The sequence below is a fragment of the Chamaea fasciata genome, unplaced genomic scaffold, assembly GCF_029207755.1.
Source record: "Chamaea fasciata isolate MVZ Bird 193981 ecotype frontalis unplaced genomic scaffold, bChaFas1.0.hap1 SCAF_4, whole genome shotgun sequence".
NCBI lineage: Eukaryota > Metazoa > Chordata > Aves > Passeriformes > Sylviidae > Chamaea > Chamaea fasciata.
In genome coordinates this window covers 1,112,489-1,138,647 of record NW_027094089.1, presented here as the reverse complement: position 1 = coordinate 1,138,647, position 26,159 = coordinate 1,112,489, and the positions used below count along the sequence as shown (strand labels likewise).

The following is a 26,159-nucleotide window of genomic DNA, read 5'->3' as shown; positions in this document are numbered from 1 at the left end:
AGATACAGAATCCTAATGGCAGCCGTGGGCATTTGGGGCCTCTAAAGAACAAGCTTGTCTGATTAGGGGACCTTCAGTGCCCACAGCAATGGGCTAGCACTGCTCTGTGAACACTTTCTGGATTCTCACCAGGCTCTGCTGGGGCTAGAGTCGCAGTAAATACCAACACCTGGGAAGCCTGGCTTCTGAAACAGCACTGAGTGAGGGGATGCTGCAGCAACTCTGACCAGACTGTGCCGTGCAGAGAAGCTCACAAGTTCATTATCTGTTGTCTGTTATTAACTCATGAACCAAGCTACCTTTGTTCCACTGCTGTGCCAGATCCCAGGGGTCTATCCTTCTGCCACCCCCTCCCCATCTATCACATCGTGTGAAGCTCAGCAAGTTACTGCCTGCTCTAAAAACTGCAGCCTTGCTTTGCATTTCCCATTTTTTGTTATCCCTAAGGGATTGTATCCATACTAGTCTATCTGCTTAGTGCAGCACTACTTCACTTACCCGATCTGCCATCACCACGAACATGCAGCCCCAGAAGGGATTAATTGAGAAGATCCATTTGTCTCCCTTAATTTTTTGATCCCAATTCTACGAACTCCCCCAGGCACTCCTGGGAAGGAGCAGCCAGGCAGAGAAGCAGATCAAGTTCCTCACCTGTAATGAGGTTTCGGATGAGGAGGGGCTCATCTTCTTTGTAGTATTCCAGCATGCCCTGAAAATCCTTTTCCTTCCTCTGGACAGCAACCTGCATGTTCCGCTCGTGCGGCCTCCTCTCCACTGGCACCATCGTCTGGGATGCTGTGAAGTGAAAAGATGATCAACACCTGGCTGGCACCTGGAAATCAACAACTATTCAGGCCCTCCACTGGCCTTCTTAGTGCAGACACCAAGTCAAAAAGTTATATGTTAAATTCTCAATAATGCCAACAGCTTTGGCAGACTTATAAAAATATGAACAACCAGGTCCTGGATTACCAGTCCCCAGAGTTCTGACTCTGAATGAAAGAAAAAATGCAGAACTTGAACTTAAAAGAGGAAAAAATGAAGCCATTTTTTATTTTCCAAGAGACCACAGGCTAGAAGGCAGCAACCCTAGTGTATGATTTTCACAGAGCGGGGCAAAAAGCAGGCAGGCAATGCAAAATCCCTAAGCATGGCATCTTCTGTCTCCCTGCAAAGCTGCAAACCGTGGTGGCACACTGCTGAAGTGTAATAAAGCAGAAGAGACCAGCATGCAAATACTGCAGCAAGCAGCATGCAAATCACACTGACAGAGAGCAGCTGGGCGAGCCGTGGAAACCCTCCAGTTATTCAGCTTAATTTCACTTAATGCCTGGTTTCCAGAAATTAACTTGTGAGAATGGGGCTCTCTGATTAATCACGGCTTCTCCAGAGAACAGGAAGTGCTTTCTACACAACACAGATGCTGCATTTAAGGTGCTTTCTCATAAAGCAGAATACACACACACATTTTGATACCAAAGGGTTAGAATCCTCCCTTCAAAATTGACAGATCAGAGCATTTTCCTGCTGGCCACTGGGCTCCTTTCTGTATCTCTGTATGCCTGGGTCACTGCATTGACAGCAAAAAACTTTCCTTAAATATCCTCCAAACCTTGGTATATGGTCAGTGTCAGCTCGGTGCCGGCTGCTAGTTCAGTGCCAGAACAAGCAAAATCTTACTTTCATAGAAAGAAAAAGAGAACAAACAAACAAACACCCTGCAGCTCTCCAAGGCTGGCCAAAGGATTAAAACCCAGGTGCAGTTCCCCCAATCCAGTATCTCCCAATGCACAGATCACCTTCAAAATCTTGGACCTTCTTCATGTAAATCTTCAGCTGCTTCTTCAGCTTCTTTTCATTCTTTTCCAACTTTTCCAGTAATTCTTTAAGATCCTGAAAGACAGAAGATACATTTAAAGTAACTCCCACCATTAAACCCAAGAACAAGTCATTTGGGGTGAGTTAGAGGCTGGAATCTGGTCTGTGCATCACCAAGGCATGGTGTGAGCATCTCAGTGGAAGAGGAGCACCACCTACAGCATTTAACCCTGGCTGTTAATCACATTTAAACAGTTTTATTTAGACCCTGGAGTTGTTGAAAAAAAGGCAAAAACTCAGGAGGTGCCAACATTCCCCCCAGACCTTAAACACAGATACAGAAAGGGAGAAAGGGAAGATTTATGATTATCCAGGCCAAATTTTTGGAGTGGAAACTGCCTTTCCCCACTTCCAATAAAAGCTAGTAAGATGAAAGGCCTGTGCTGCTTCTGTGCCTAAAACAGTAGAGGGGTCCCCAGTGATCTGATCTGGAAGGCAGTGCCACAAAGAACACAGGCCTAAAAAAGAATTTTAAAAAATTAAAAATAGAGCATCTGTGTGGTCACTAAAGTCATACAGCCATGGAACATCAGCTCAAGGCCAAGTACCAACACTCAAAAATGAACCAGTGGGAGATGCTGATGGATTCTGCGGAGTTTAGAAGTGGGTGTAAGAGATCCCAGTGCCCTTCCCTCCCTGTTAGGCTTCCTATCTCCTTTCTCTCAAACTGTCTTTTGCCCTCTTTCTGTGTTTTCAGCACAGGCTCTTACCAGGTTTTCATTGGTCAGACGTGTAATTTCTTGCTGAAGTCCTAACTCCACCTGGACCTCTGGAGAGAGCTGCAGAGTCTGCAGGAATGCCTGCTGCTGGTTCTCCAGCTCCTCTTGCATTAAATCCATCTGGTTTCTCATAGCTTCCAACTCTTCCTCGTGCTCCCTTCTCTGGTCCTGGAGCTGTGCTTCCAGCAACCTGAGAACAGGACCACACTGATCAGCCTGTGACGTCTGCATGATGGTAGTAATCACCATTTGAGTTTAGAGCCTTCAAAATCAGACAACTTGGAAGATAACTCTCAGTCAACCTCCCTATAAATCCTGACAAACAAGAAGCTATTACTGCCACATTAGTCTGCCATTTCCTATACTGCAGATGAAATACTTTTGAAATTAAGAGGTATGAAATCAAATGTTGGAATTTTTTTTTTTTTAATAAAACCCAAAGCACCCTTTTCCATTTGACTGCATCAAACATCCAGGTTCCTTTACTTGCAAAAAGCAAATACATGGCAAGAAAGCAATACAAATCAACACCCGCAGGTTTTGTTTTCAAAAGCTCAGCTTGAAGGACATTTGTTCCTGTGCTCCCTTCCTGTCAAACATAAATTCTCACTCCTGAAAGCTGCCATTTGCTAAGCCAGAATGCCTTTGTAAAATCCAGTGGAAGAATGATTCACCACTGAGATGTTAACTGCAGACACCTGTGCTGATGGTAATGGTGACAAACCTGGCAGGTGACACGGTGATCGATTTTTTTTAAGTGTCCCCTACCCTCTGCCACATGGAAGTCTCCCTTCAGCCCACCAGCTCTTGTCAGAAGACTGAAGTGATTCCAGAAGGTATGAGGACTCTGAGACAGGGCCACCAAGCCAGAAACTACAAAGTATAGTCCCAGATTATGCAGGGCAAGGGTGGCCAAGAGAAGGAATGACCCAAGGGGATCACCAAGCCCCTGACCCTGCTGCAGCTCACGGATGTGCCTGGTCAGAGCTATGGGTCACCTCACACCCAGCTCGGGGCCTTTTGACACTGATGCAAACAGCAATCCTCAAAGATGAGGAAGATTCTGCTGCCGACACCTCCAACTGACCCAGGACACGCACAGACACTGAGCTGGGCCAGTGGGGAAAAAGCTGCAACTCTCTCCAGTCCACAGTGAAATTCATTGTGATCCACACCTGTGAACTGTTTCCCTACAGGAACAACTATGCATGGAATTTTTTGTTGTTGTTTTGGCGTTTCTCTCTACTAACTTTTATAAAAGAGTGCATGCTTTCAGGGACGGTTCCTGGATGAGAAGTACTAATCATTCCCCACGTTGTTTTGTGTGGTTGTTGTTTCTGTGGCCTTTAGAAAATTTAACAACACAATCCCTACTCCCACCTTCCAGCACAAGACAGAAAAGCATGTTTTCCACCTATAGAATCATGGGCAATAATGCAGTCAGCCTCATAATCCTGTCAGGATTTATATTCTTAATAGGCTTGGAAAATACAGACCCACCATGAAATAAGTATTAAGTACTTAATTTTCATTTTATTTCTTCACACTGGGATTAGTTTGGATTCAGTCTGGATAATCCACGAGACACCCTCAGAAGAACATGCTCCTTCTATGAACCTGGGTCCCTACTTTGCTTGGAAAAACACATGAAAAAATCTCTGTTATTTCCTCCTGTTACTGTCTGGTTTCACTCTGATACCTCTAGATGCGACCACTTTAGACTACTCCATACACAGTATTTAAATTTTTTCATCTCTTTAAATGTCCCTAAAGCTTTAGTAAAAATCATGGATATTGGAGCCTCATAGCCACCAAGCATGGGGGAGATGCAGGACAAGAATCCAGGAGGGGTATTTTCCCAGCAGAGCGGGACCTGGGGAGAGCTGTGGAATGATGGCACCCCGTGTCCACCACGTGCCTTTCTCACCCACAGACAACACATGGATGGGAGCACAAAATCCCCAGGATCATGCAAAGGTGACAGTACTGGGACACAAGGTGAGGGCCTCCCCCGCCAACAGGTCAAGGATTGGGAGAAAACATTTCCAAGAGGTGCCGTGTCTCAGTGCAATTGGGGGGGGAAAAAAAATAAAATGGGAGGAGTTTTTTGTCTTCTTGGAGATGCCAGCTTCCCAACCCCTTCACCACCCAATTTCCCATTAATGTCACATAATCCTTACTGGATTGAGCTCAGGCATTAGTGATAACAGCCAACACCAGCAACAGAAAAACTGGAACCATGACTCCTCCAAAAATTACAGGAGGGTCTCAGTTCCTGCAGTTCGGAAATCCTATCCCCAGCTGCTCCCGGAGAGGACAGCGGGTCCTGTCCAGGACCACACAGCAACAGCAGAGCAAGAGAAAGATACAAGAGAGCAAGCAAAAGGGAGGAGAAGGGAGAAGCAGCAGTGGGGAAAAAAAAAGAAAGTGTTTGACCTGGCAACTTGCTTTAAACCTTGATAAGCCAAGCCGAGCTCTCCATCTTCATTGAGATACCCCCAGTCCTCAGTCTTGCTAGAAATAAAGGACAGAAAAAGGAAACAAGAGGACAGAGAAAGACAAAAGGTCAGTTGAAAGAGAAGGGGGAAAGGTGCAGAAGCCTTATTTATTTCATTCAGTATTATTTTTTAGAGCACACTTTCATCGGACTGCGTTTCTTTTTCCACCACAGGGAAGCAGAGCCCTGCCCTGGCTGTGCCCTGTACGACATTTTAAGAACAAGTTTCTCTATCTCTTTCCCACTGCAGCAACTCCAACTGGTCTAAAATAAATTCTTCTCCTTCTACTTCAGCCAAGGGTTTCCTCAGCATTTGAGTCAAACACGTCAGTCTTTCCTCAGAGCAACCTTTGGTCCAAACACCACATGCATCCACACAAGATCCATCTCCTCTGTATACAACCAGGCAGAATAATGGGCAGAAAATCTCATTTCACTTTAATACTTTTAGCAGATTGGTTTTTTCAGTCTCCTTTTAGCAGATTGTTTGTACGTTTTTTTCAAGTTATATGAGGCAAGAAGCTGATTTATCTTTTTTAATGAGGTGCTGAACACATTACAAGTGAGTGATGTAAGCTGATCAACTTGACCAGGAACACTTGTTACAGCAAGATTTTACATGGCTCTGATGTCAGTTAGACCACAGAGCTTGTTTTAAGCAATAACAATTTAAAAAGTAAGCAAGGAGGCCATCAAACTTAATATATCATAATATTTTTTAAAAAATCCAAAAACCAAAACCAAAACACAAGAAGAAGAAAGCCAACACGCATTTCGAAAAGAGCTGTAGCAGATGCCATTCCCTGGTAGGGGAATCTGCATATTTCAGTGGAAAAGCACAACATAAACATTCATGAGCAAATTTTCACACGAGGAAAGCGGTGAGAAATGTGGCGTTGCAGCACTGCCCTGAAAGGGCTCTGGAGGTGCCTCAGCACCACAGACAGCTCGTGCACCCCTCCCATGCCAATGCTGGAGCCCAGCACTTCTCAAAACTAGCAAACATTTCAGGCACTGACATTTGCAAAGTTCATCTGTTAGAGCCACACGTATGAATTTAAATTAAAACCTTGTTGCTATCCCATGCGTAGCAGGTTTCCAAAAGGGTCCGCAGGCTGACAGATACAGGGGAGGTTTATTGGTCTCATTTGCATGAACTTGTTAGTAAAGTCTTTTTTTTTTTTGGTTCATATAATCTTAGCAGGACATGTCCTCAGGCACTGAAAACCGATGGAAAAAGCAGGAAGCATCCCCACTATTTATTGCACGTCAGAAACCTGTGAAATCTCACATGATGAGCAGCATTTTTAAGAGATAGCCTCCTTGCAAAAATAGCTTTCCTTCCCTTTTTAATCACATGCATTGAGGTAAATGAGGAGAGCAGCTCAAGGAAGTGCCATTATAACATAAACACATGAAAATGCTGACTTTAGGTAAACCTGCACTGGGAAATAAGCATTCAGTCCATCTCCATCAACACAGCACTGACTCAGATACCATGCGCTCCCCCTTCTCCCAGAAGTTCATCTTGACCAAGACATAAAAAAGGGGTCCTTTAAATTTAATTAGTGTAACTGGCATCTGAAACATAATTTCCTAAAATCCTAGGTAAATCCTATTTTCAGATAAGGCTGGAGAGGAGTTGGAAGGGCTGATTTACAAAGCTGCATTTCCCCTTTATCCTGATCTTGGAGGCACAGGTCTGGGGAGCAGCTGGGACCTGCAGTCAGCAAACTGTCCTCATCAGGTGCAAAATATTCCTGCCCAAACACCTCCCTGCCCTGTCAAAGCAGCTTGAAGGAGGTGTATGTACCCCAAACCCAGAGATGTTAATTTCAGGATCTTCAGCAAATTATCCTCTCTTCATAAAGAAGGGGCATTTCACTTTCAGACACAGATACACCTTTTTGTTTAAGTTAAAAGGAAAAACAACGTGCATCACAGACTAGATCTATGGCAGAGTGGGAAGACACCCACTGGAGAGTTGGAAGCAGAGATATGATAGGATCTCCACAGCATGGCCTCTCCCAGCTGCAGAAACATCCCTCATGTGAAGCCAGCATCAGCTCCTCGCTTTGTACAGCAGCTGCAGGTGGGACTTGCCCAACAGAAAAAAAAAAAAAAAAAATTCCATGTACTCAACAGAAATCACTTGGAAGCTATCATGGAAGCTAATTTCAAAGACACAACCTGGTTTACTTTGAGCTGCCAGGTATTCTCTCTTAACACCATCACCTGATCTCTCACTGGCTCTGCATTTCCACCAAAGCTTGAAAGAATGATCCCAAGAACTGGAACAGGGAAGAAAAAGCCTAGTTATTGAAGCAGACAGTGAGGTAGGAACTAACTTGATAATTTTCCCCTTAGCAGCTGAAATTCAGCAGATTTTTTTTTTTTTAAAGGGAAAAAGAAAGAGAAAATATGAAAAATGGGAGTGCTTCTTTAATGCATCTGTAAAGAAAGGGCTGCTTTCAGTTCAAACTTGCCCTTGACCTGGGAGACAAAGGGCTTTCCTCCAAAAGCTTTGTGGAGACAGAATTGCTACAGGGGCAGGGTTAGCAGCACCTGTCAGGCTTCTCCCTGGTTTCCTCCTGCTGTATTTAGAAGTGCTGCATTATATAGACATGGGGAAAATGTTGATCTCCCACCAAAATAAAGCCATACTCTATCCTCAGCCTAAACAGTTAAGACATGATGACTTGGAGCTAGGAACAGCTGCTGGGTGGAGAAAGGTTTTACCACATCAGTCAGCCCAGGCTGGTAAAGAAGCTCCACCTGGTCAAAAAGCACCTCAGTCTGTGGGGGCAAAGAGCAGCTGACATCCCTGAAGGACTGGGCCATCCAGAGGGACCTGGACAAGCCCAAGCAGTGGCCCAAGAGAACCTCCAGAGGTTTAACCAGGCCAAGTGCTGGAGCTGCACCTGGGCCAGGGCAACCCCCGGGGTCAACCCAGGCTGGGGATGAGCAGAGGGAGCAGCCCTGGGAGAAGGAGCTGGGGGTGCTGCGGGTGAGAGCTGGACCTGCCCCAGCCTGAACCCCCCGTGCCCTGGGCTGATCCCCAGCGTGGGCAGCAGGGGAGGGGGATCCTGCCCCTCTGCCCCTGTGCTCAGGTGAGAGCCCACCTGCAGAGCTGCCCCAGCCCTGGCTCCAACAGCACAAGGACGTGGAGCTGCTGCAGCCAGTGCAGAGGAGGCCACGGAGATGCTGCCAGCGCTGGAGCCCCTCTGCTCTGGAGCCAGCCTGGGACACCTGGGGCTCTTCAGCTGCACAAGAGAAGGCTCCAGGGAGAGCTCCCAGCCCCTGCCAGGGCCTCAAGGGGCTCCAGGAGAGCTGCACAGGGACTGGGGACAAGGCCTGCAGGGACAGGACACAGGCAATGGCTTCCCAGTGCCAGAGGGCAGGGCCAGATGGGATCTGGGGAAGGAATTGGTGGCTGTGAGGGTGGGCAGGCCCTGGCACAGGGTGCCCAGAGCAGCTGTGGCTGCCCGTGGATCCCTGGAAGTGTCCAAGGCCAGGCTGGACGGGGCTTGGAGCAGCCTGGGACAGTGGAAGGTGTCCCTGCCCATGGCAGGGGCTGGAAGTAGATGATCTTTAAGGTCCCCTCCAACCCAAACCATTCTGTGAAAGCGAAATGGGAGTGTTTCTCGCAGAGAAGATGAGAAGAAGAGGCTCTTGCTTATAAATCCCACTTCAGAACTGCAACCCCACCAGAAAAGCTTCCCATTAAAATATTTATTGATCAAGATTAGAAAGGGAAGGCATTTCTGTTTCTCATGCTGACACCCTTGGGTACAGAGCTGTGTAAGTACAAATGCAAATTTGTGCTGGGGGAGGGAATGCTAATTAATGTCCATAAACACAATAATCCAGGCTCCCCAAGCACTTGTCCTCATCCACTTTACTGCCATCAACACCAGCCTACAGCTTATAAACCAACCCAATAAACAGACAACTGCACAGGGAACCTTTTAATGGGGAGGTTGGTGGTGCTTAATGAGCCACTGGATAAATCACTGCAGAAAATCAGGGTGAGAGCATATAGAGCTACTGCTGCTGTATTCCAAGAGCCAAGCTCCAGCCACGCTTCACAAGAGAGGCAGATGAGAGAATAATGAACTAACCCTGGAGACTGCAGATTTCCCCTCCCAAAACTTAAGAGGCCAAAAACCACCAAGGCCAGATCACATTAACTTCTTAAAATTGCAGCTCACCCCAGCAGTTGGAAGGAAAGAAATTTGTACTCCTGTGGAAAATTAGATCCTGGAAACTTACAGGCTCTGGAGGGATTTAAAATCCATGTGGAGGTGGCGCATGGTTCAGCGCTGGCCTTGGCATCTTTTTGAACCTAAATGATTCTACAATTCAATTCTTTCTGCAGAAGTCAAGTGTGGAAACCAGAATGTCTGGAGGAGGACTGAAGACTCCTGGCGGGCTACAGAAGACAATGTGCACCAGTATGGCCAGATACCAATTAATACTGGGGACCAGTGACACCCCCAGGTCAGATACGTGTCCTGTGAAAGCAGCAAGTCTTACTTTGACTCCTTCACCAACCCCTGAACACAACCTTCCCTACACAAGCACACTGGGAAATTTAGGGATTAATTAATGCTGCGCCCGACAATGGCATTTCACGCCTCGTATGAGCACCCACAGCTCCAGGAGAATGTTGGAAAGAAGGAAAAAGAAGGAAAGAAGAGAAAATTCACAGAATTCATTAAGCAACCAAAACCCACTCCATGCTGCAGGAAGCACACTGAGCTCCACTGACTGAGTGACAAGAATGTGATGAGCAAATTAATCTCATCCCCTCTACTGCAGGAGGGGCAGAAACTTCATCAGCAAGTTCACTTCAGGAAAGCAAATATTCAATGGCAAACCGAAAAAAACCCACTAAGATTAGTCCTGATCTAGCCAGACATGATGCCCAGGTGAGAAACCAATCTCACAGGAGTCCTGGACCTCAACAGTCCCCAGCTCCAGGCCTCCACACCTGGCAAAAGCTGGCAGAACAGCCTGGGCAGAGTCTCAATCCAGCCATCAGGGTTTTGAGCTCCACTTAAATGGGCTTTTCCTCTTATTCATACAGGTGTGAATAAAATCCTCATTAAGTCAAGTCCCAGCCTAGAATGTTAACAGCCTTCTGCAAACACTCTATGAAGCAGCGAAACATATTGTGTTATTAAAAGCCATTAATTCACAATGGTTGGCTCTTCTTCCTTGCTGAATGGAAATTATTTAGGGAAAAAAAGCTTTAAAGCTTTTGTCAAGAGAAAAAAAAATATATAAACATTCAATTTCGTTGAAGTAAAATAAAAATTTACTTTTCATATTATCTTGCTGTTTAATCAACGTAATTTTTTCTTCTTGCAAGATATTGCTTTATTATTTTACATCCTCCTGGGCAGCTGTAAGGACTGATGTAATGCTTGACAATATCAGCCCCTTGTTACTGTCAGGACAGACACATGTTCAAAGTATTAATCCTCACTGAAGTAAATCTGCAATAAACAGTTGTTCCTGACGCTCATTTTGGGTGCAAGAAAATCAATAATGTGATTCCAGGGAATACAGCATGTCTGTTAGCTCAGTTAACCACAACAGGCTTTTGCCTCTGGGAAAACCAGACGGAAACTCTGGCGTCTTCCCAACACGGTATGAGATACCTGAAATAAATACAAATGCAATCCCAAATCTTAGCCTTGATGCTATTTACATCCAGGAAACAAAGTCAAAACCCAGTTTTGCTCACTTCCATGTTTGCTTTTCCACAGGCTCAGTACCTGACTGGAACTAGATGATCTTAAAGGTCTCTTTCAACCCAAACCATTCCAGGATTCTACAATTCTTTAAGACGCGCGTCTTTGGCTCCACCCTTACGGCCACCCTTGAGCCTGTAATGTAACCCAGAGGCTGGTAGCTCTCTAAAACACCGTGATTTTGGTGTGGATGCATCTGTCACACAGAACCCCCCTGGTGCTGGAGAGGTCTGTGCCACACTTACCGGTTGGTCTCGCACATGCCCTGGTAGGCTTCGATCGCGTCCTCCTGGTCAACGTGCTGGTCACTGTTGGGCCAGCTGGCATTGGGGGAGATGCTCTCCTAAAGGCAACACGCAAAACAGCCATGTGACATCCTGCCTTAAAACTCTGCCTGGCTCTAGAAGTTCCTGACACCAAACAACTCCCAACTATTCCATTAAAAGCATCCCTGGGGCACCCACCACACTACTGAGTTTCTATGAATCCACATACAGGCAGCAGGAGAGATAAGAGACGGAGGAAAGATGCAGTGATAAGAGATGGAAGAAGGATGCAGTGAATTTCGGGAGAAGATAAGCAGGGTGCTTAGCTTGGTCTGAAATAAAAAAAATACACCAAAACCTTGAGGAATGATTAGACAGCGAATCAATAAAGACTGAGTTTCCGGAAAATGTGTCCTTCCACTGGAATGAGCTCTAAATACAAATCCCACCACAGCTGTTTGAGAAAGAGGCTCCCTTCTTGCCTGTGTGTCAGAAGAAACACAGCTGCACCAGCCCGAAGTGCGCAGAATTTGGTCTAGAAATTCTTTTTCCTCACCCCACTTCCTTGCAGAAAAAGATAATTGCTGCAAAATGTTACCAGGAACATGCTGAATCACACACACTGGTGCAGGGGTGGTGCAGGCTGGCTTACCCTCATCAGGTATGAGGGTAAGCACCCTGGGGCAGTACCATGGCACAGAGAGTCCTGGGCTGTCTGAAATGCCAGGGACTACATCTCATCCCCAGGCAGGACTTCCTGTATCCCTGCACCACTCTCCATAACTTCCCTGTGCCATCCTGCCCACCAGAGCAGAAAGGGCATTGCTCAGGCGGCCAGCGAATCTCCAACAACAGAGGGGAAGAAGGACAAGAAAATCCGTTACCCTCTCCTTTACCATGTTTTTCCCTGTCTCCTTCTGCTGGGCTGCCTTCATGATCTGGGACCTGAGGATGAGGACCTCCTCCTTGCGCACCTCCAGCTCCTCGTTGGCCAATTTCAGCTGGTTCAGAAGGAGGTTGTAGCTGTCCTGCACGTCATTGGAGGAGTTGTTCTGCGTGGCGTGGTCTGCGATGGCCTTCCTCAGCTCATTGAGCTCATTTTTCAGCTTCTTGTTCTCCGACTCCAGCTCTTGCCTCTGGAAAACATCGAGCCATTAAGCGGGTAGATAAACTGCCCTGTGGTGCCTCATCCTGTTCTGAGATGCCTCTAAGGTGACTCAGTTATCGATGATTACAAATCAATGCAAGCCAGGATCTGGGTTTTGCTGCCAGCCCAGCCATCTGTGGTTCAGGGAAGGATTTTGCTTTAGTCAGCAGTTGCTATTTAATAACAACACTACAGGGTGACCTGGGGTATTTTTTTATTTCTTGACACTATTTCTAAACACAAAAGCAGGCTGTTAAAGAAGCTAACATGCTCTTTTCTCCTCCACTTCTTTTTCTCCTGAACCAGTAAATCACACAACCCCCACAACGTTCAGCTCACCTTCCATATTCATTAGATAAGCTGGAAGATGCAGGTTTGCACAAACCATCATCGTGGCAGGCATCCCTTAGGTGAGCCACGGGTCTGTGAATTCCCTCTTCTTTTCTCATACACTTTGTGATTCCCCCACCCCAGTGCACTGTTTATAGCTGGCATTTGACAGGCAGGGCCAACACTGTGCTAGTTTAATGCAAACTGATTCTCCTGAATAACAACACCTTTGCTGAGACAACTGAAGGGCTCACTCGCTTTTGCACGGCAGCAGAAGACAGAAGAATAGAACTCTGGCAGCCAAGACAGCCTTTATTTTAGTCTGCCACCACAAAGCCTTGTTTGCAGGTGGCAGCACAACATTTGGCAGCTCTTTGCCACCACCCAAAACCCACCTGGAGAATCCTTGCTGTCAAGAGCAGCTTTGCCCCTGCACATGGTGCAATCGCAGAATCACGGAATGGTGTGGGTTGGAAGGGACCTTAAAGGTGATCTAGTTCCAACCCCCTGCCATGGGCAGGGACACCTTCCACTATGCCAGATTGCTCCAAGCCCTGTCCAGCTTGGCCTGGGACACTTCCAGGGATCCAGGGGCAGCTTTTCTGGGAAACCTGCACCAGAGCCTCACCACCCTCACAGCCAAGAACTTCTTCCCAACACCCCATCTAAATCTACCCTCTTCAAGCTTAAAACCATCAGTCCTTGCAGTGGTTCACAGATTGGGTGGGAGCCAGACTCCTGGGGTCCTGTTCACAACAGGATCCTCCACCTCTGGCTGCTGCATGGTGGCACCCAGGACTGTTCCCTCCTGTCCCCATGGTCCCAGACTTCTCAGGCAACACCAAACCCCAACAGGACCCTTGTCCAGCATGGCACAAACCAACACCTCTGCACGTGAGCTGACAAAGTCTGCTGTCTGATGTGGGGTCAGCTCTTTCCCAGAGACTAACCTCCATCCATGTGGATTCTCCAGCGTCTGCAATAGCACAAGATCATTCCCCACTGCCACCCACGTGTCTCATCTCTCTGGTGCTTACTGAGTCTTTCCACAGCTTCCTTTCACAACCCCTCTTATCTCTGGGATATCTGCTTCATTATCAGCTTGGGCTGAGTCAAGCTAATGAATCCAAAAATGGCTGGGGGGATGCAGGCAATTTATACAATTTACACAGAGTGTAGTTAGCACAGCTGTGTAAACCCCGTTTCCATAGGAAACGGGTGCTGTAATTATAAATCCTTACAAATTATAAATAGCATGGCTTATCACAGCAGAGGTGTGAACAGAATAGCTGATCTGGCATCTGGGCAGCATGCTCCTAGCTGAACAAACATCATCAGTAATGGGGCATATTCAGGTACTTTATACCATCTGTCATGAAAAAACTAAAAGGATAAGAAATGCCTTAGATCTACCAATTCCTCCACATTAAGCACGGCAGAGGGAGTACATGAGACATGGGATTTTCTCTAACTGGTGTTTAAAGGAGGAGTTGGAAGTGTGTGCATGGTGGGAATCGATAGCAAACTGGGTTAAACTCTTCCTGCTACGTGGTGAAGCATCACCCCTCACTGGTCGTGACAGCAGTTACTTGCTTTTCTACTAAAATAACTCCTCTGTGAGTTTTTTTATTTGCTGTGTAAGACCTCTGCTTTCCTCTTTCTCAACCTTCCTCCTCCCCCTCTTTATATTCCTTTCTCCCTCTTTTTTATCATGGGTCAATCACACTGCTCACTGGTCATTTCAAGCTCTGCTCTGGTTAGAAACAAAGCCAGGAAGACCAGGAAAGAAAGCAACAACCAATAACCCTGCTAAAAGAGCCCCTACCATACACTCCTGTCAAAATTTACACTTAAATTTATTCCCTACTCACTTCTTTACGGATTTCATGGAACAGTGTTAAAACACCTTATGTCCCCAGCTCATACATCCATTTTGCATCAGCACTTGCCATGGAAGATCAGAAGCTAAAAAAAACCGCTGTGGATGCGGAAAGAGATTTCTACTGGCAAAGTGAAAAATGCTCTTTCTCCAGCACGGTCCAGTCATGCTGATTTAGTTGACAAATACCTGACAAACAAATTTGAACAAAAAATTTTACAGTCAGGATGCACTGAACTTGAATTCACACTTGCCCCAACATATGCAGTGTTAAAGAGCTCTGACAGGGGCACCCAAGCACTAATGGTGATGGAAATAGCTTCAGTCTTTAGCACAGGGCTTACAGAGCAGTGCTGGGGGAAGCGTCAGCCTGCCCGAGTCAGAGGTTAGCACTGCCATGCCAGGATTTTGCCCTCCCTCTGTCTTTTCTGGTACTCTGGAGGAAAAGGAAATTAAATCCTCCAAGCAGCTCATTTTATGATGAGCTGCCAAGTCTAAGGGATGAAACAAGCATCCCAGCTATGCAATGAGCGAGAAACTGAATTATGCATCATGCTCCTGCTTGGAATCCTAGAATGTGTGAGTTAGGAAGGACCTTTAAAGGCCACCTGGTCCAGCTGCAGGGACAGCTTCCACTAGAACAGGCTGCTCAGAAACACAGAGTCAGAGCAAGGGCTTCTTGGTGCTTTCATTCCCACTGCCATTTTCCTAGCTTGAAAAAACAAGGAAAACACATTTTTCACTGGCGTGTCTGAGGGAGACATATCTCCCTGTTTTGCATTCCTGGATAATGATTAACCAAACATCTGGCTGGGTGTATTTTGGGACAGCATTTTCTGAGAAATGTATTTATCCATTACGAAGGACAGGTAACTTCTGCCTGCAAATTTATCACTGTTAGCTCAAATTTCACACATTTCCTTTCGGACTTACAAAACTAAAAAAAAAAAACCAGATGAGCCTCTCTAACGGAGCACTGTGCCTCACTCACCTCCCTCCATCAGAATCTGCATCAAGAACAGGCTCCCCACCAGATACTAACTCCCAAGGCAAATCCCTGCCATCATGGGTGTCGTGACAGTAATAATTACAGTAATAATTACACCAAGACACCAAGTTGGAGGGCAGAAGACACCTGTGAAGTATCAGACCATGTGCTGGTTGCAGAAAGCAAACCTGCACATCCATCCAGTAACACCCACACCTTGTATTGCCCTGGTTGAGGGGCTGTGAGTGACAAAAATGTCTGAAATGGGACATGAAAGTAAGGAGTCTTCCAACAGCAGAAATAGCTTGAGTTGGAAGGGACCTTAAAGTTCATCTCATCCAAACTGGAAGAGAGAAGGTTTAGATCAGAAAGGAGGAAAAAAATTCCTGGCTGTGAGGGTGGGGAGGCCCTGGCACGGAGAAGCTGTGGGTGCCCCTGGATCCCAGGAAGTGTCCAAGGCCAGGTGGGAGCAGCCTGGAATTTAAGAGTTTAACCCTGGTGGAAGGTGTGCCTATCCATGGCTGACTAACTGGCACCTCACAAGCCATCCAAGAGCATCCACAGAAAGAATGTCCTGCGTGTGAGCTTTTAGGCACCTCAGACTATTTCCCCAAGATAAAGTCTTTTCAAGCTGGCAAAAATTGAAGATATTTACAAGAATCTCTTAAAGGTGCCAAGGTTAGTACAAATATTTGAGATACATACTGGCAGGAGAGAGAGAAGAGAGGAATAGCTTTGTCATAGCCACAGAAGGAGCTATCAGTGGGGAAGGAGGGAAAAGAAGCCCTCAAAATCAGCAGTAAGTCACTCCTGCTTTGCAGACAGAGACTTCAGGCTGGGTCCTATGCTCAGATATGAGGAGAACAGCGGGGAAATGTATTTGTCTCTCTTTTTCAGTGCTCTTTCTCAGGTAAACACTCCTACAGGGAATGTGAAATCCCTGAAGGTTCATTTTCCACCTGTTTTAGACTAAAGTTTAAAGAACGCTGCATTTTTAGCAACACATGCTACCTGTTCTTATGAAATGGTATTAACATTAAATGGTATTTTGAAGTTTGTTAGATATATAAAACTATGAATGCTAGTATGTTAGCATGCAGAAAGTAGGAAAATCCAAAGTTAGTATTTCCTAATACTAATACTCTGAACTTCCAGGGTTAAGCCTTGAAGAAAACACAGTTTGTGAACTCACACAGAAGTCAGAACTCCAGAAGCTATTTAAAGAAGAGGTGGTTCTCACCTGCTGGGTTTTCCCCTTCCAAACTGCAACACCTTTTTCTCTGCAAGGTCAAGAAACTTAAACCCTCCTCAAGTATGTTTAACCAACTGGAAGACACTTGGACAGTGACCTTGACATGCTTCTTCTCCAAGGGGCTATGCAGAGGTACTAAGAAAATTCAGTGGGGTTTCCCTCCATCACAAACAGCACATTTAGCCAGAGCTACACCAATATCATGCTAGCAAAATAAAATTGGATTGATTAATTGTCATAAAAATCTACTGCTAAGGATAAGAGCTTAATGAAGGTTGGACATCCTTTCCATCTCTAATTTCTGCCTTTTTTTTTTTATCTTTTTGAGGAGATGATGCAGAAGCAAAATTTGGTATTACTACTGACAGATGGTTTAGCACCATGTTGTTCTGGAAAACATATGTTTCTCTGGACTTCTCAGTTGCACTGCAATATTTGTTAAGGGGCTAGGGAGAGAAGGAACATCAGAAAGGTAGGTCTGCATTGAAAAAACAGCATTAAGAAATTTCCCTAACTAACCCTATCCTAGGAACTAGTTTTCTGAGGATATGCAGAACCTAAGAATTGGTCTAAAACAGTCAAGGCCAGAAGTGTTTGAATACAGTTAGAGCAGGAGGATAGAACACACAGAAGCTGCAGTAGGAGCCCAGGAGGTTTCAGTTGCTCTGATTGTCACAGGGAGAAAGTGATGAGGACAGAAACTGTCAGGATTTAGAGCTTGGGGGAAAGACAAATTCTAGGGTAGGGTAATAGCTGAGAAAAAACAGGATGACTGCGGTCAGCCAGCACTTCTGCTGGGGGATGCACACTTATACTGCAGATCACACCACAGATTTATCTGAGTTTAACCTGAGTGGCACCTTGGGACAGCACAGAAAGTGGGTAAGAAGCAGAGGTGAAGCCTGGAACAAGAAACAGCCACAACAATTTACTGCAAAGCTGACTGCTGAGACCTGCGGAGCCCCATCAAAGGGAGCCCAACAAAGCCCCAGAGGGAATACCTGCTGTGGAAAAAGCCCCCTTCACCATGAGTGGGTTTGTTACCTCCACGGATGACTCAGAGACAGGTAGATCAGCAGAGAACAGATGTTGCCCCAGAGAGAAACATCTGTGAGCAATCCCAGCCCCAGGAGCTGATGGAAAGCAGCTTTGCAACTGCCCTCTCTAACAGAGTTGATTACAGCAGGATTATTATCTCGTTCACACCATTTGTTTGGGCTGCTGGAGCCATGCAATAGGTTCCAGCACTAAGCAGAAGCCTCTCACTCACCTTCAGGCTGTTGTATGCAAAATCTTCATGTTCCGAAGTCACTTCAGTCTTTGTTTCAATTACCTGTGCAGATTAAAGAGGTAAATTTGTGTTTAGGAGCAGGCAGAGCACGGGGTAGCCGGGCACATCTCCATCAGCATTCAGCCCTGTCAGCCAGCTCAACCATAATAATGTCACTAATTGCCATCAGAGAGCATCCCACCAACACCAGTGGGGCAGAGGACACTCCAGGAGAAACAGGTTTAATCACTCATTATTATCTTGACAACTGTGCCTTGCTGCAGCTTTCAAACAATGACAATCATTAAGGGAACAATCTTCAACACAGCAGTTGGAAAACAGGTTTTTAATCCTCCTGCAGCAGGAATGAGAGGCTGGGGAAGTCTCCTGTTTCATGTGTTTCCTGCAAATTGCTAGGGGTGATCAATAAGGATATCTAGTGAAGCAAGTAAATAGTTACTGTTGATGATTTTGTTGAGTCTCTTACTGCATCTGCTCAAAGGTACACTGATCTCACACTGGAGAGCAATAACGAAAATAATTCCCAAACAAAGCAACAGAAGCCCCAGGTATTTCAAATATGTAGCCAAGAGGGATGGCATTTGCCCAACAATTTGTAAAAGAGCGTCTTCAGTGCTTCAGGACACCAAGCATACAGCATTGCTGTTTCATAGCACACTCTGGCCTCTGACCAGCCACAGAACCTTGGCTACAGATGGCAGGGAAAGCACATCCAAGAGATCTGCTATTAAAACCCCCCATCCCAGAAGTGAGCTCACCACAGCCTAGAGAGCTGTATTTTCAGACTTACAGATTCCTGTCCCCTGAGTTACCACTGGGCTGCCAGTAACCTTGATTTTTTAAATAAACACATGTTTTTAATTTGCTTTCAAGCAAGCAACTCAAACTGCAGGAAGTTTGGTTTTGGTGGCGTTTTTCTGACAAGGAAGGAAGAATACAATAAAAGAATACCCTTGCCTTTCAACAGAAATGAAGAACCCATTCTTCTAACAGATATCCTGATAGTTCTGATTTACTGTACTACTTTTAACGCGTATTCCTCTCTACGATCATTACTGAGGAAAAAAAACCCCACCCAAATCACACAGATGATGATAAAACCAAACTGAGGGCACCAGGCTGACTGATTCTACATTTCATTGCTTTCAAGAAACTTAAGACACTGCCCTGAATATATGTTTATAACCAGCTTGTGTCGAACCAGTTGTATATAACCAATGTTGTACATAACCAGTTTGTTTTAACAAATAAAGCAGTTCTCCTGTCCAGTTGTCCCTAGCTGACAAAAAAAAAAAGGTTTATCTCCATTTTCCAGATGGATTTGTAGCCTCTTATGTTGAACTTGTCACTCTCAAAGTTAAATTCCTACATCATTTGGCCTCAGGCAATCAAGGAAAGCCAGCCACAAATATGAAATATTAGTATCCATGAAAAATGCTTCTTGCCTGGGATTTCTTGCTCTCTTGGTCCTTTTTCTCCAGCTGGGCTTGCAGCTTCTTCCTCTCCAGCTCGAGCTCCCTCACTCGCTTCTGCAGCTTTAGGAAGAGGGTCATGTCCATGGCTGCCTTCTCCATCCCAATTTCCTGGAGAAGAACAGGAGGGAGGAAAAAAAAGAGAAGACCTCAGTGTCAAGTTTTTTAACTCTGCACAGTGCCAGATGCACCCTGACTGTACATCAGCCACAGCCAGGAACAGGAGCATCCTAAGAAACACATGTACTTCCAATGAGCAAATCTACATTTTAAACACCAATTTTTTGTGTCAGTAAAATACCTGACTTCTTTTGAGAAATCACTGAATGCTTAATAGCCCAACAGACGAGTAGGTGATATTCTTAGGGGGCTAAAAACATAAAAAATGCCCTATTGGGTCCCTTTTAGTCAAGTGTTTATTTTGGGGGGTTTTTAACTGCCTTCACCCGGAGTATTTTATATCAAGGCAGAGTCAATACTGATTATTTTGATTTCAGAAAATGCTTTCAGAGCAGTTTAGAAATACTAAAGCAATATAACACAGCAGCCAGCACAGGGAAGTAGGGGTTTCTGCAGGCATGATATTGTTACACAAAGCATGGTCTTTCCAGGGGGTGGCAGACCCTAAGAACATTCATCACCCACAAGTGCTCTTGAGTCAGAAAAGCGGAGTTTAAAAAGCAGCCTGTTCTATCAGATGTAAGTAAAAAACCCATTTCCCTTTTCCACAGGATTCTTGATAGCCACGGAATAATTTGTGCTGCTCTTTTCTGCATTAGGAGGCTGTTGATTTGATTACAGGGGCTGTGCTGGCCAGCAAAGCATCTGTGAAGATGCATGGGAATGAAAATGCTCGGGGCAAGAGGGCAATGAATTCTGGTGTCCTTGCGGAGAAGGCTCATGATACAGTCATGATCCATCAGTGCTGGGTGTAACTGCTGTGATGAATTTTCATCAGTCTTTAAGCTGGTACGGCCCAAAGACAATCCTTTATTATTCTGAGAGCACTGATGTTGCAAACAAATAGAGTGGGCCATGGAAAGCATGCCATCTTTAAGCTGATTGAGGCTGCTGTAATCTCCCCCTGGGAACTCTCCTTAACAATCCTCTCTCTAGGTGGCAGCAAGCAAAGTGTGTCAAACCCATGAGCCTTTGCAACATTATGTTAATTTATTACTTCCCATCGGTTAGTTCCCCAGTTCCTGGTTTTTACCCCTGTTGATTGGCTCTTTTTGGATCCTCCCCTCGACTGGTCCGTTTCCCAGTTCCTTTCCCTATTGGCCAAGTTGTAAAACTCCACCCCCTGGCTACACTATATAATCCCTGCCCTTGGGTCCTTGGGTTCTTCCTCCTTTGGACTTCACTGAACAAAGAAGGCCCCTGAGGACTGGAAGACCTCATCCCGTGGTTCTTTCTCCTGGAGTGGCAATCATGGCCCTGCAGCCAAGGCGGCCATCACGAAAGAGCTGATCACTGTGAGTGCCTGTTCCTGTGCTGAATAGGGTGGTGTCCTTCTGAAGACACTTCTGGCGAGGAAGGTCACAGCACCTTTCCCACCACCCAGACCACGACACCCTCCCAGCTGGTTCACTGTACCTCCACCTGCTGTATCACATCCTCGGTGTCCCCGATCTCAGAGGTGCAGATGGATGGGTTATTGGAATCAGACTCCAGGCTGCTCTGGTTGGATGGATTTCTCCTGTGCCCCGGTGTCTGTTGCCAAGAAATGATGCAGACACGTGAAGCACCCAGTGTTAAAGGATTCCTCTCGAAATGTTGCTTCTTTTGAGCAACTACATAGTGACTACATACTTGAGTTACCTTATAGAGAATTACACGTTCTAAGTTTTTATGCCCTACCCTTAAAATTCATGTTAACACTTCAAAGTGCAAAACTGATATAGACGCTCAGCTTAAAAATTCTGCATGAATTAAAGGCTCTTCATGACACCAGATGCCTTGTAAGTGTGAACATGCAAATCTGAGCTGAAGGTTGTGCTGCTGACAGCACCCTCCAGGACCCTCTTTAAACAGTCAGCCTTCCATCAAATCCAGCAGCACTCTGATTTTCAACAGTTTTTCTAACACTTTAGCAATGCTGAACCCAAAGAGTTCGGGTTTTGAAATTATGAAGTCATATTGCTGGAGGGTTTTTTGTTTGTTTTTTTTTTAACCCAACACCTACATACGAACATCACTGACACAAAAGCAAAACAAGAACAAGCACGAGCCAGCTTTTGCTGAGATTCACAGACATCTCTAAGCAATTCACAGAGTGCACGGAGGACCAAGCTCCTTTTTCAAGGCACACAAATGGTTTGGCTCCAGTGCAGAGAGGTATTCTTAGAAATATCAAGCACAAACTGCCCACTAATGGCAGCTCTAATAAATGTTTTGGGGGTGAGTGAGCCACATTATCCAGGCACCAACATCAGGTCCAGGGCACAAGAGAACAGAATAATTCCAGTTTCATTACCTTAATAATAGTAATTTCATCCCTCAAGTTGTCATATCTCTGCTCCAGACTTGCATACTCTTTCACCAGGTTCTGATAACGAGATCTCTCTTCTTCAAGCTCTTTCTTCATCTGCATATTTTCCTCAACTGTGTTTCGTGCAAATTCATCTTTAAATTAGGAAGGAAAAAAAAAAAGAAAAGAAACAAGAAATAAGAAATTATGAACTTTAGGTCAGAAATGAGCGTCATGTAAACATGTGCAACAACAACTAATGAACAACATACTCTCAGCCAAGACACTTTAAAATCCATGTAAGCATTCACTAATATTTAGAGACTATTATCATCTGGATTTGTCTCCTCAAGATTTGAAACAGCTTGAGCTCTTCTGCTTTCAGAGGAGTCCTTTGCCTTGAGTTAAAGAGAAGTCTCCAGCACCTACAAACCATCATTTAACTGTGGCAGCCCCAATTCCCATAGGCCAGCCATAAACCCACTTAAGAAAAGACCAGCACAGTACAGAAATACATTCATGTTGGAAAAGTGGTACTTGCTGCATATAAAAACTTCCCTGACTGCTTCCCCACCAGCAGCTTTGGCACAGAAGCAAATCAACAACAGCAGCTCTTCCTCATGTCAGCATCAGCCATTTACCGTGGCAAGACTGTGGGGCTTCAAAGAAGTTTATATCCAAATAAATTCAGTTATTTGTTGAAAATACCCCTCTGGAAGCAAACCCAGTCCCTCCTCTTCCTGAGGAACCAGGCAAATGTAGCCCGTGTGTTGTTTTAAATGGGTGAACAACAAACCAACCCTCCCCGCTTCCTTTCTCCCATCTTTGATGCTCCAAAAGCATCCTGTAAGGGATGAATAAATATTTGCAGCAAGTTTCTTCTTAATATGTTATGTTGATTCCTTTATTTTGCGTTAGGCTAGGAGTAAAAGACACTTCGCAAGTACCATGGAGCAGCGATAGTTACATCCCCAGCATGATGATCTTTGTAAACCCTGCTGCAAAATCAAAGCTGAAAAGGATGACAAAAAATAGAAAAGCTCAATGCATGCATGAGAGTCCCTTTTGTGAAATAGGTTGCTTCCCCTATGTATGACTTGTCAGCTAAGTCTGTGCTTTTAAAAAACACTCACAGGCTCATGTCACACTAGAGAAATCCTTCGTCACAGCTCAATAATGTGAAGTGTGCTACCCCTTGGATCCCTTATTAATCATTCTTGGGACACTGCTATTCCCTACTCCCTCAGCTTCACTGCCTCCCACACCATCTGCATGAAATGAACTAAAAAAGCCTTGCTAGGAACTTTATTCTGTATTTCACCAATTAAATTGGCCTCTGGCCTATCACCCACCAGCAGGACAGCATGAACAGAACTACCTGCACAACAAAATAGAGACAAAGGCCACCAGGAAAGGGTCACGGTAAGATTAGCACTTTTCAAGGCAGGGAAAACAAGCTTCAGGGGAGAAGATTAATCCCTTGTCCAATGGAGGCATGAGGATGCTATAGGCAGTTTTTCCTACCTTCGGACTGACAGAGAATCCTGCTGTTCAGCTCCTCTTTTTCCTGCTTCAGGAGAGTGTTTTCTTCTTCCAGGTCGGAGATACGCTACGGAACAAGGCAGAGAGTTACTCTGGCTGCAGGGCAGAGCTCCTGCGGGGATTAATTTCACCTGGCAGGAGACAGGGGGGCTTTGTTCGGCCTCTCTTTGCACTTTAAAAGACCTGTTCCCCTGTGCTTTGCCCCTTATCCTTTGTACACCAGTGGCAGAAGCACAGGAGAAATGCACAGCTACAACAAAATAACTTTCCCTTTCCTGAGCGCACCTCTCCCTTAAATCAACGTTTTCAGCAGAATCTTACAAAATACTGAGCAGCAGGACTTGGTGGCCGCGATCTGCAGGAGCAAAGGTCTTGCAAGTGATCAGGTCATCAAATCAGAGGTTTATTTTTACATCTCAATGGGCCTCATCGTTGTCTTCAAGTGACAGCACTGAGTCACAGCTGCTGGGGAAATAAATCTGCTGATTGCTCCCAGAGGAGTAGCACTTCAGGAGCTGAGATGGACACAGTGAATGTGAGCTGAGTGAATAGGTCAGGCTTTTTTAACTTTATTGTCCCCAGTCCATGTAGTACGATGAGTCACTTCAGTGCCTCTCACAACTACAGAACCACTGGTCCAGTGAGGAATGCCACGTACCAGGGCCCTTGGCAATACAACAGCAGCATATTTAGCAATTATTAACAACAATTGCCTCGTAAAAAATAATGAGAACAGGAACTAAATCCTGAAAAATGCTACTTTTACTTGTCACAACTGCAAGGCTGGACTGATGCTGAGAGCAACCAATCCCGGAATATTACTCAGCTTCCTGAATTCTGGTGCATTCCACAGCGTTATCTCGAAACACACAACCATCACATTGTCAAGTGAAATACGCTGCCACAGCTAAGCAGGATGATCCTGCTGCTGTCAGGTGGGAGAACACACATCACCCCAGCACGTGTCATTCCCTATGCCTGTTCCTTCACTTCCTGTAGCCACTGCTTAGGAAATGGCTACACACAGCAGAAGGATCTCAAGGCGCCAACGATAAACAACACTGCAAACACCATAATAAGAGTTTTCAAAGCCCAAGAGTAATAATTTTGCTGTCACCACTAGATTAAATTTATAGGCAGCCCAGCTGGCATGCATTCCTAGCACAGATTTCAGTCTTCCACACAAGCGTGTTCAAATTAAGGCATTTTATCAAACACTGGCTATGCCAGATACATACTAATGATGAGGACAAAAGCACAGTGAATATTTTCTTGTGAGTCACAACTGAATCAGTCCTGTTCCATGCACAAACTGAAAAACCTCCCCACTCGTTACTCTCCCTGATAATTTACTCCAGTTATCTGCATTACATCTGTCTGCACCTCTCCTGGAAGGCTGGAGTCTGGAGGTACAACCAGAAAGTGAAAAAACCCACAATTTAAGTATACAGAGCTACTGGTGTTTTAAATGTTGTGAACTGGGCCAAGATTTTAATATTCTGTACCAAAACCAACTGCACTCCTACACCATAAATCACATCTGCCATTAGGTCAGCACTAGTGTCTTCAAGGTAGGAAGAATTCTTAAAAAATTGGAGAAGAGATACAGGAGTGGTGGAGTGGAAGGAAAACCTGTGCTGTGATGGGACAGCAAGGAACTCTTCTTGTTTCTCCCATCAGGAAAAGATTAAGGCAGTGGGATTATTTTACTAACACTTTTAATGGGGTGCTGATAAGGAATTCACTGCCCAAAAATATCACGGTTGGAAAACAAAACTGGACAAAAATCTTGAGTATTCTCAACTGTGCTGAAGGGATATTTGGAAGAGAAAGACTTGACATAATCCACAACAATTATTCCCAGATTTTAAAATTTCTAATCCAGACTGAGTACAGTGGGAACGTGAATGGTCCACTACACATGGGAGAGGCAAAGGGAGCAGGTTACACCATGGCCAAGCAGCACCAAATCCATCCCTGATACCGACACAGACAGTTTTTGTACCTCCTGCTCATCTTTCCACAGGAAACAGATCTCTGGAGGTGCTTCAAATGCAACAGCACCAGCTTGGAAAGATTTCTGTGGAAGATGGCGAGAAGGGAGCACTGGTGATGGCTGCAGCTCTTATCTAAGTGTTACCCTGGAACAACCTGCTCATGATATCTGTTTCCCATCCTGCCCCAGGTCTTGTAAGGAAAGGATGATGGCATTTGGTGCTTTCCTAATGAAATTCCTGGCCAGGCTGTGAATTATTCTAGCTCACCAAGCGAGAAGATTAGGTGTTACCAAAAGCCCTAGAAAGGGCTGTTGGTACTTTCCCAGGTGTTTCAAACTTTATCACAAAATTAAATAAGAAGAGCTATTTTAAAATTAAGGACTTGGAGAGCATAGCTATGACAAAGAGATTAAAGGACTTTTTTTCCAGTAACTGAATCATAACTGACATGGATTTGCAGGGGGCTGCAGAAAAATTAAAGCCTCATCTCAGTCCCACTCAGAAGTGAGATGTCTTTGGGAATCTGTCCCACTACAACCATGTCCATGGTGTCATCTTGATACTGAAGGTGAAAACTGTTTCTCACCTGAATTTAGTTTCATGACGCCTCCCAGCTTCTAGGAGATATTAGAACAACTCAAAAATCGCTTCCCAGAATTTTTCTTGGGAATT

General features: G+C 45.2%; 1 protein-coding gene across 3 annotated transcripts in view; it reads right to left on the bottom strand.

The window, feature by feature from the left end:
• Positions 1 to 26,159, bottom strand: part of MYO5B (myosin VB) — a 148,011-nt gene that overhangs the window by 11,261 nt on the left and 110,591 nt on the right. Inside the window, exons 23-33 of one of the 3 annotated variants that reach the window (XM_066180696.1) lie at positions 23,473 to 23,557; positions 21,955 to 22,103; positions 21,075 to 21,191; positions 19,452 to 19,589; positions 17,986 to 18,048; positions 12,004 to 12,255; positions 11,099 to 11,196; positions 5,034 to 5,111; positions 2,589 to 2,787; positions 1,800 to 1,893; positions 652 to 795 (exon numbers count right to left, since the gene is read on the bottom strand). In XM_066180696.1, the coding sequence (XP_066036793.1) occupies positions 652 to 795; positions 1,800 to 1,893; positions 2,589 to 2,787; positions 5,034 to 5,111; positions 11,099 to 11,196; positions 12,004 to 12,255; positions 17,986 to 18,048; positions 19,452 to 19,589; positions 21,075 to 21,191; positions 21,955 to 22,103; positions 23,473 to 23,557 (1,417 nt within the window). The remainder of the gene's footprint in view (positions 1 to 651; positions 796 to 1,799; positions 1,894 to 2,588; positions 2,788 to 5,033; positions 5,112 to 11,098; positions 11,197 to 12,003; positions 12,256 to 17,985; positions 18,049 to 19,451; positions 19,590 to 21,074; positions 21,192 to 21,954; positions 22,104 to 23,472; positions 23,558 to 26,159) is intronic. The other 2 variants (XM_066180694.1, XM_066180695.1) reach the window with 2 other exon arrangements.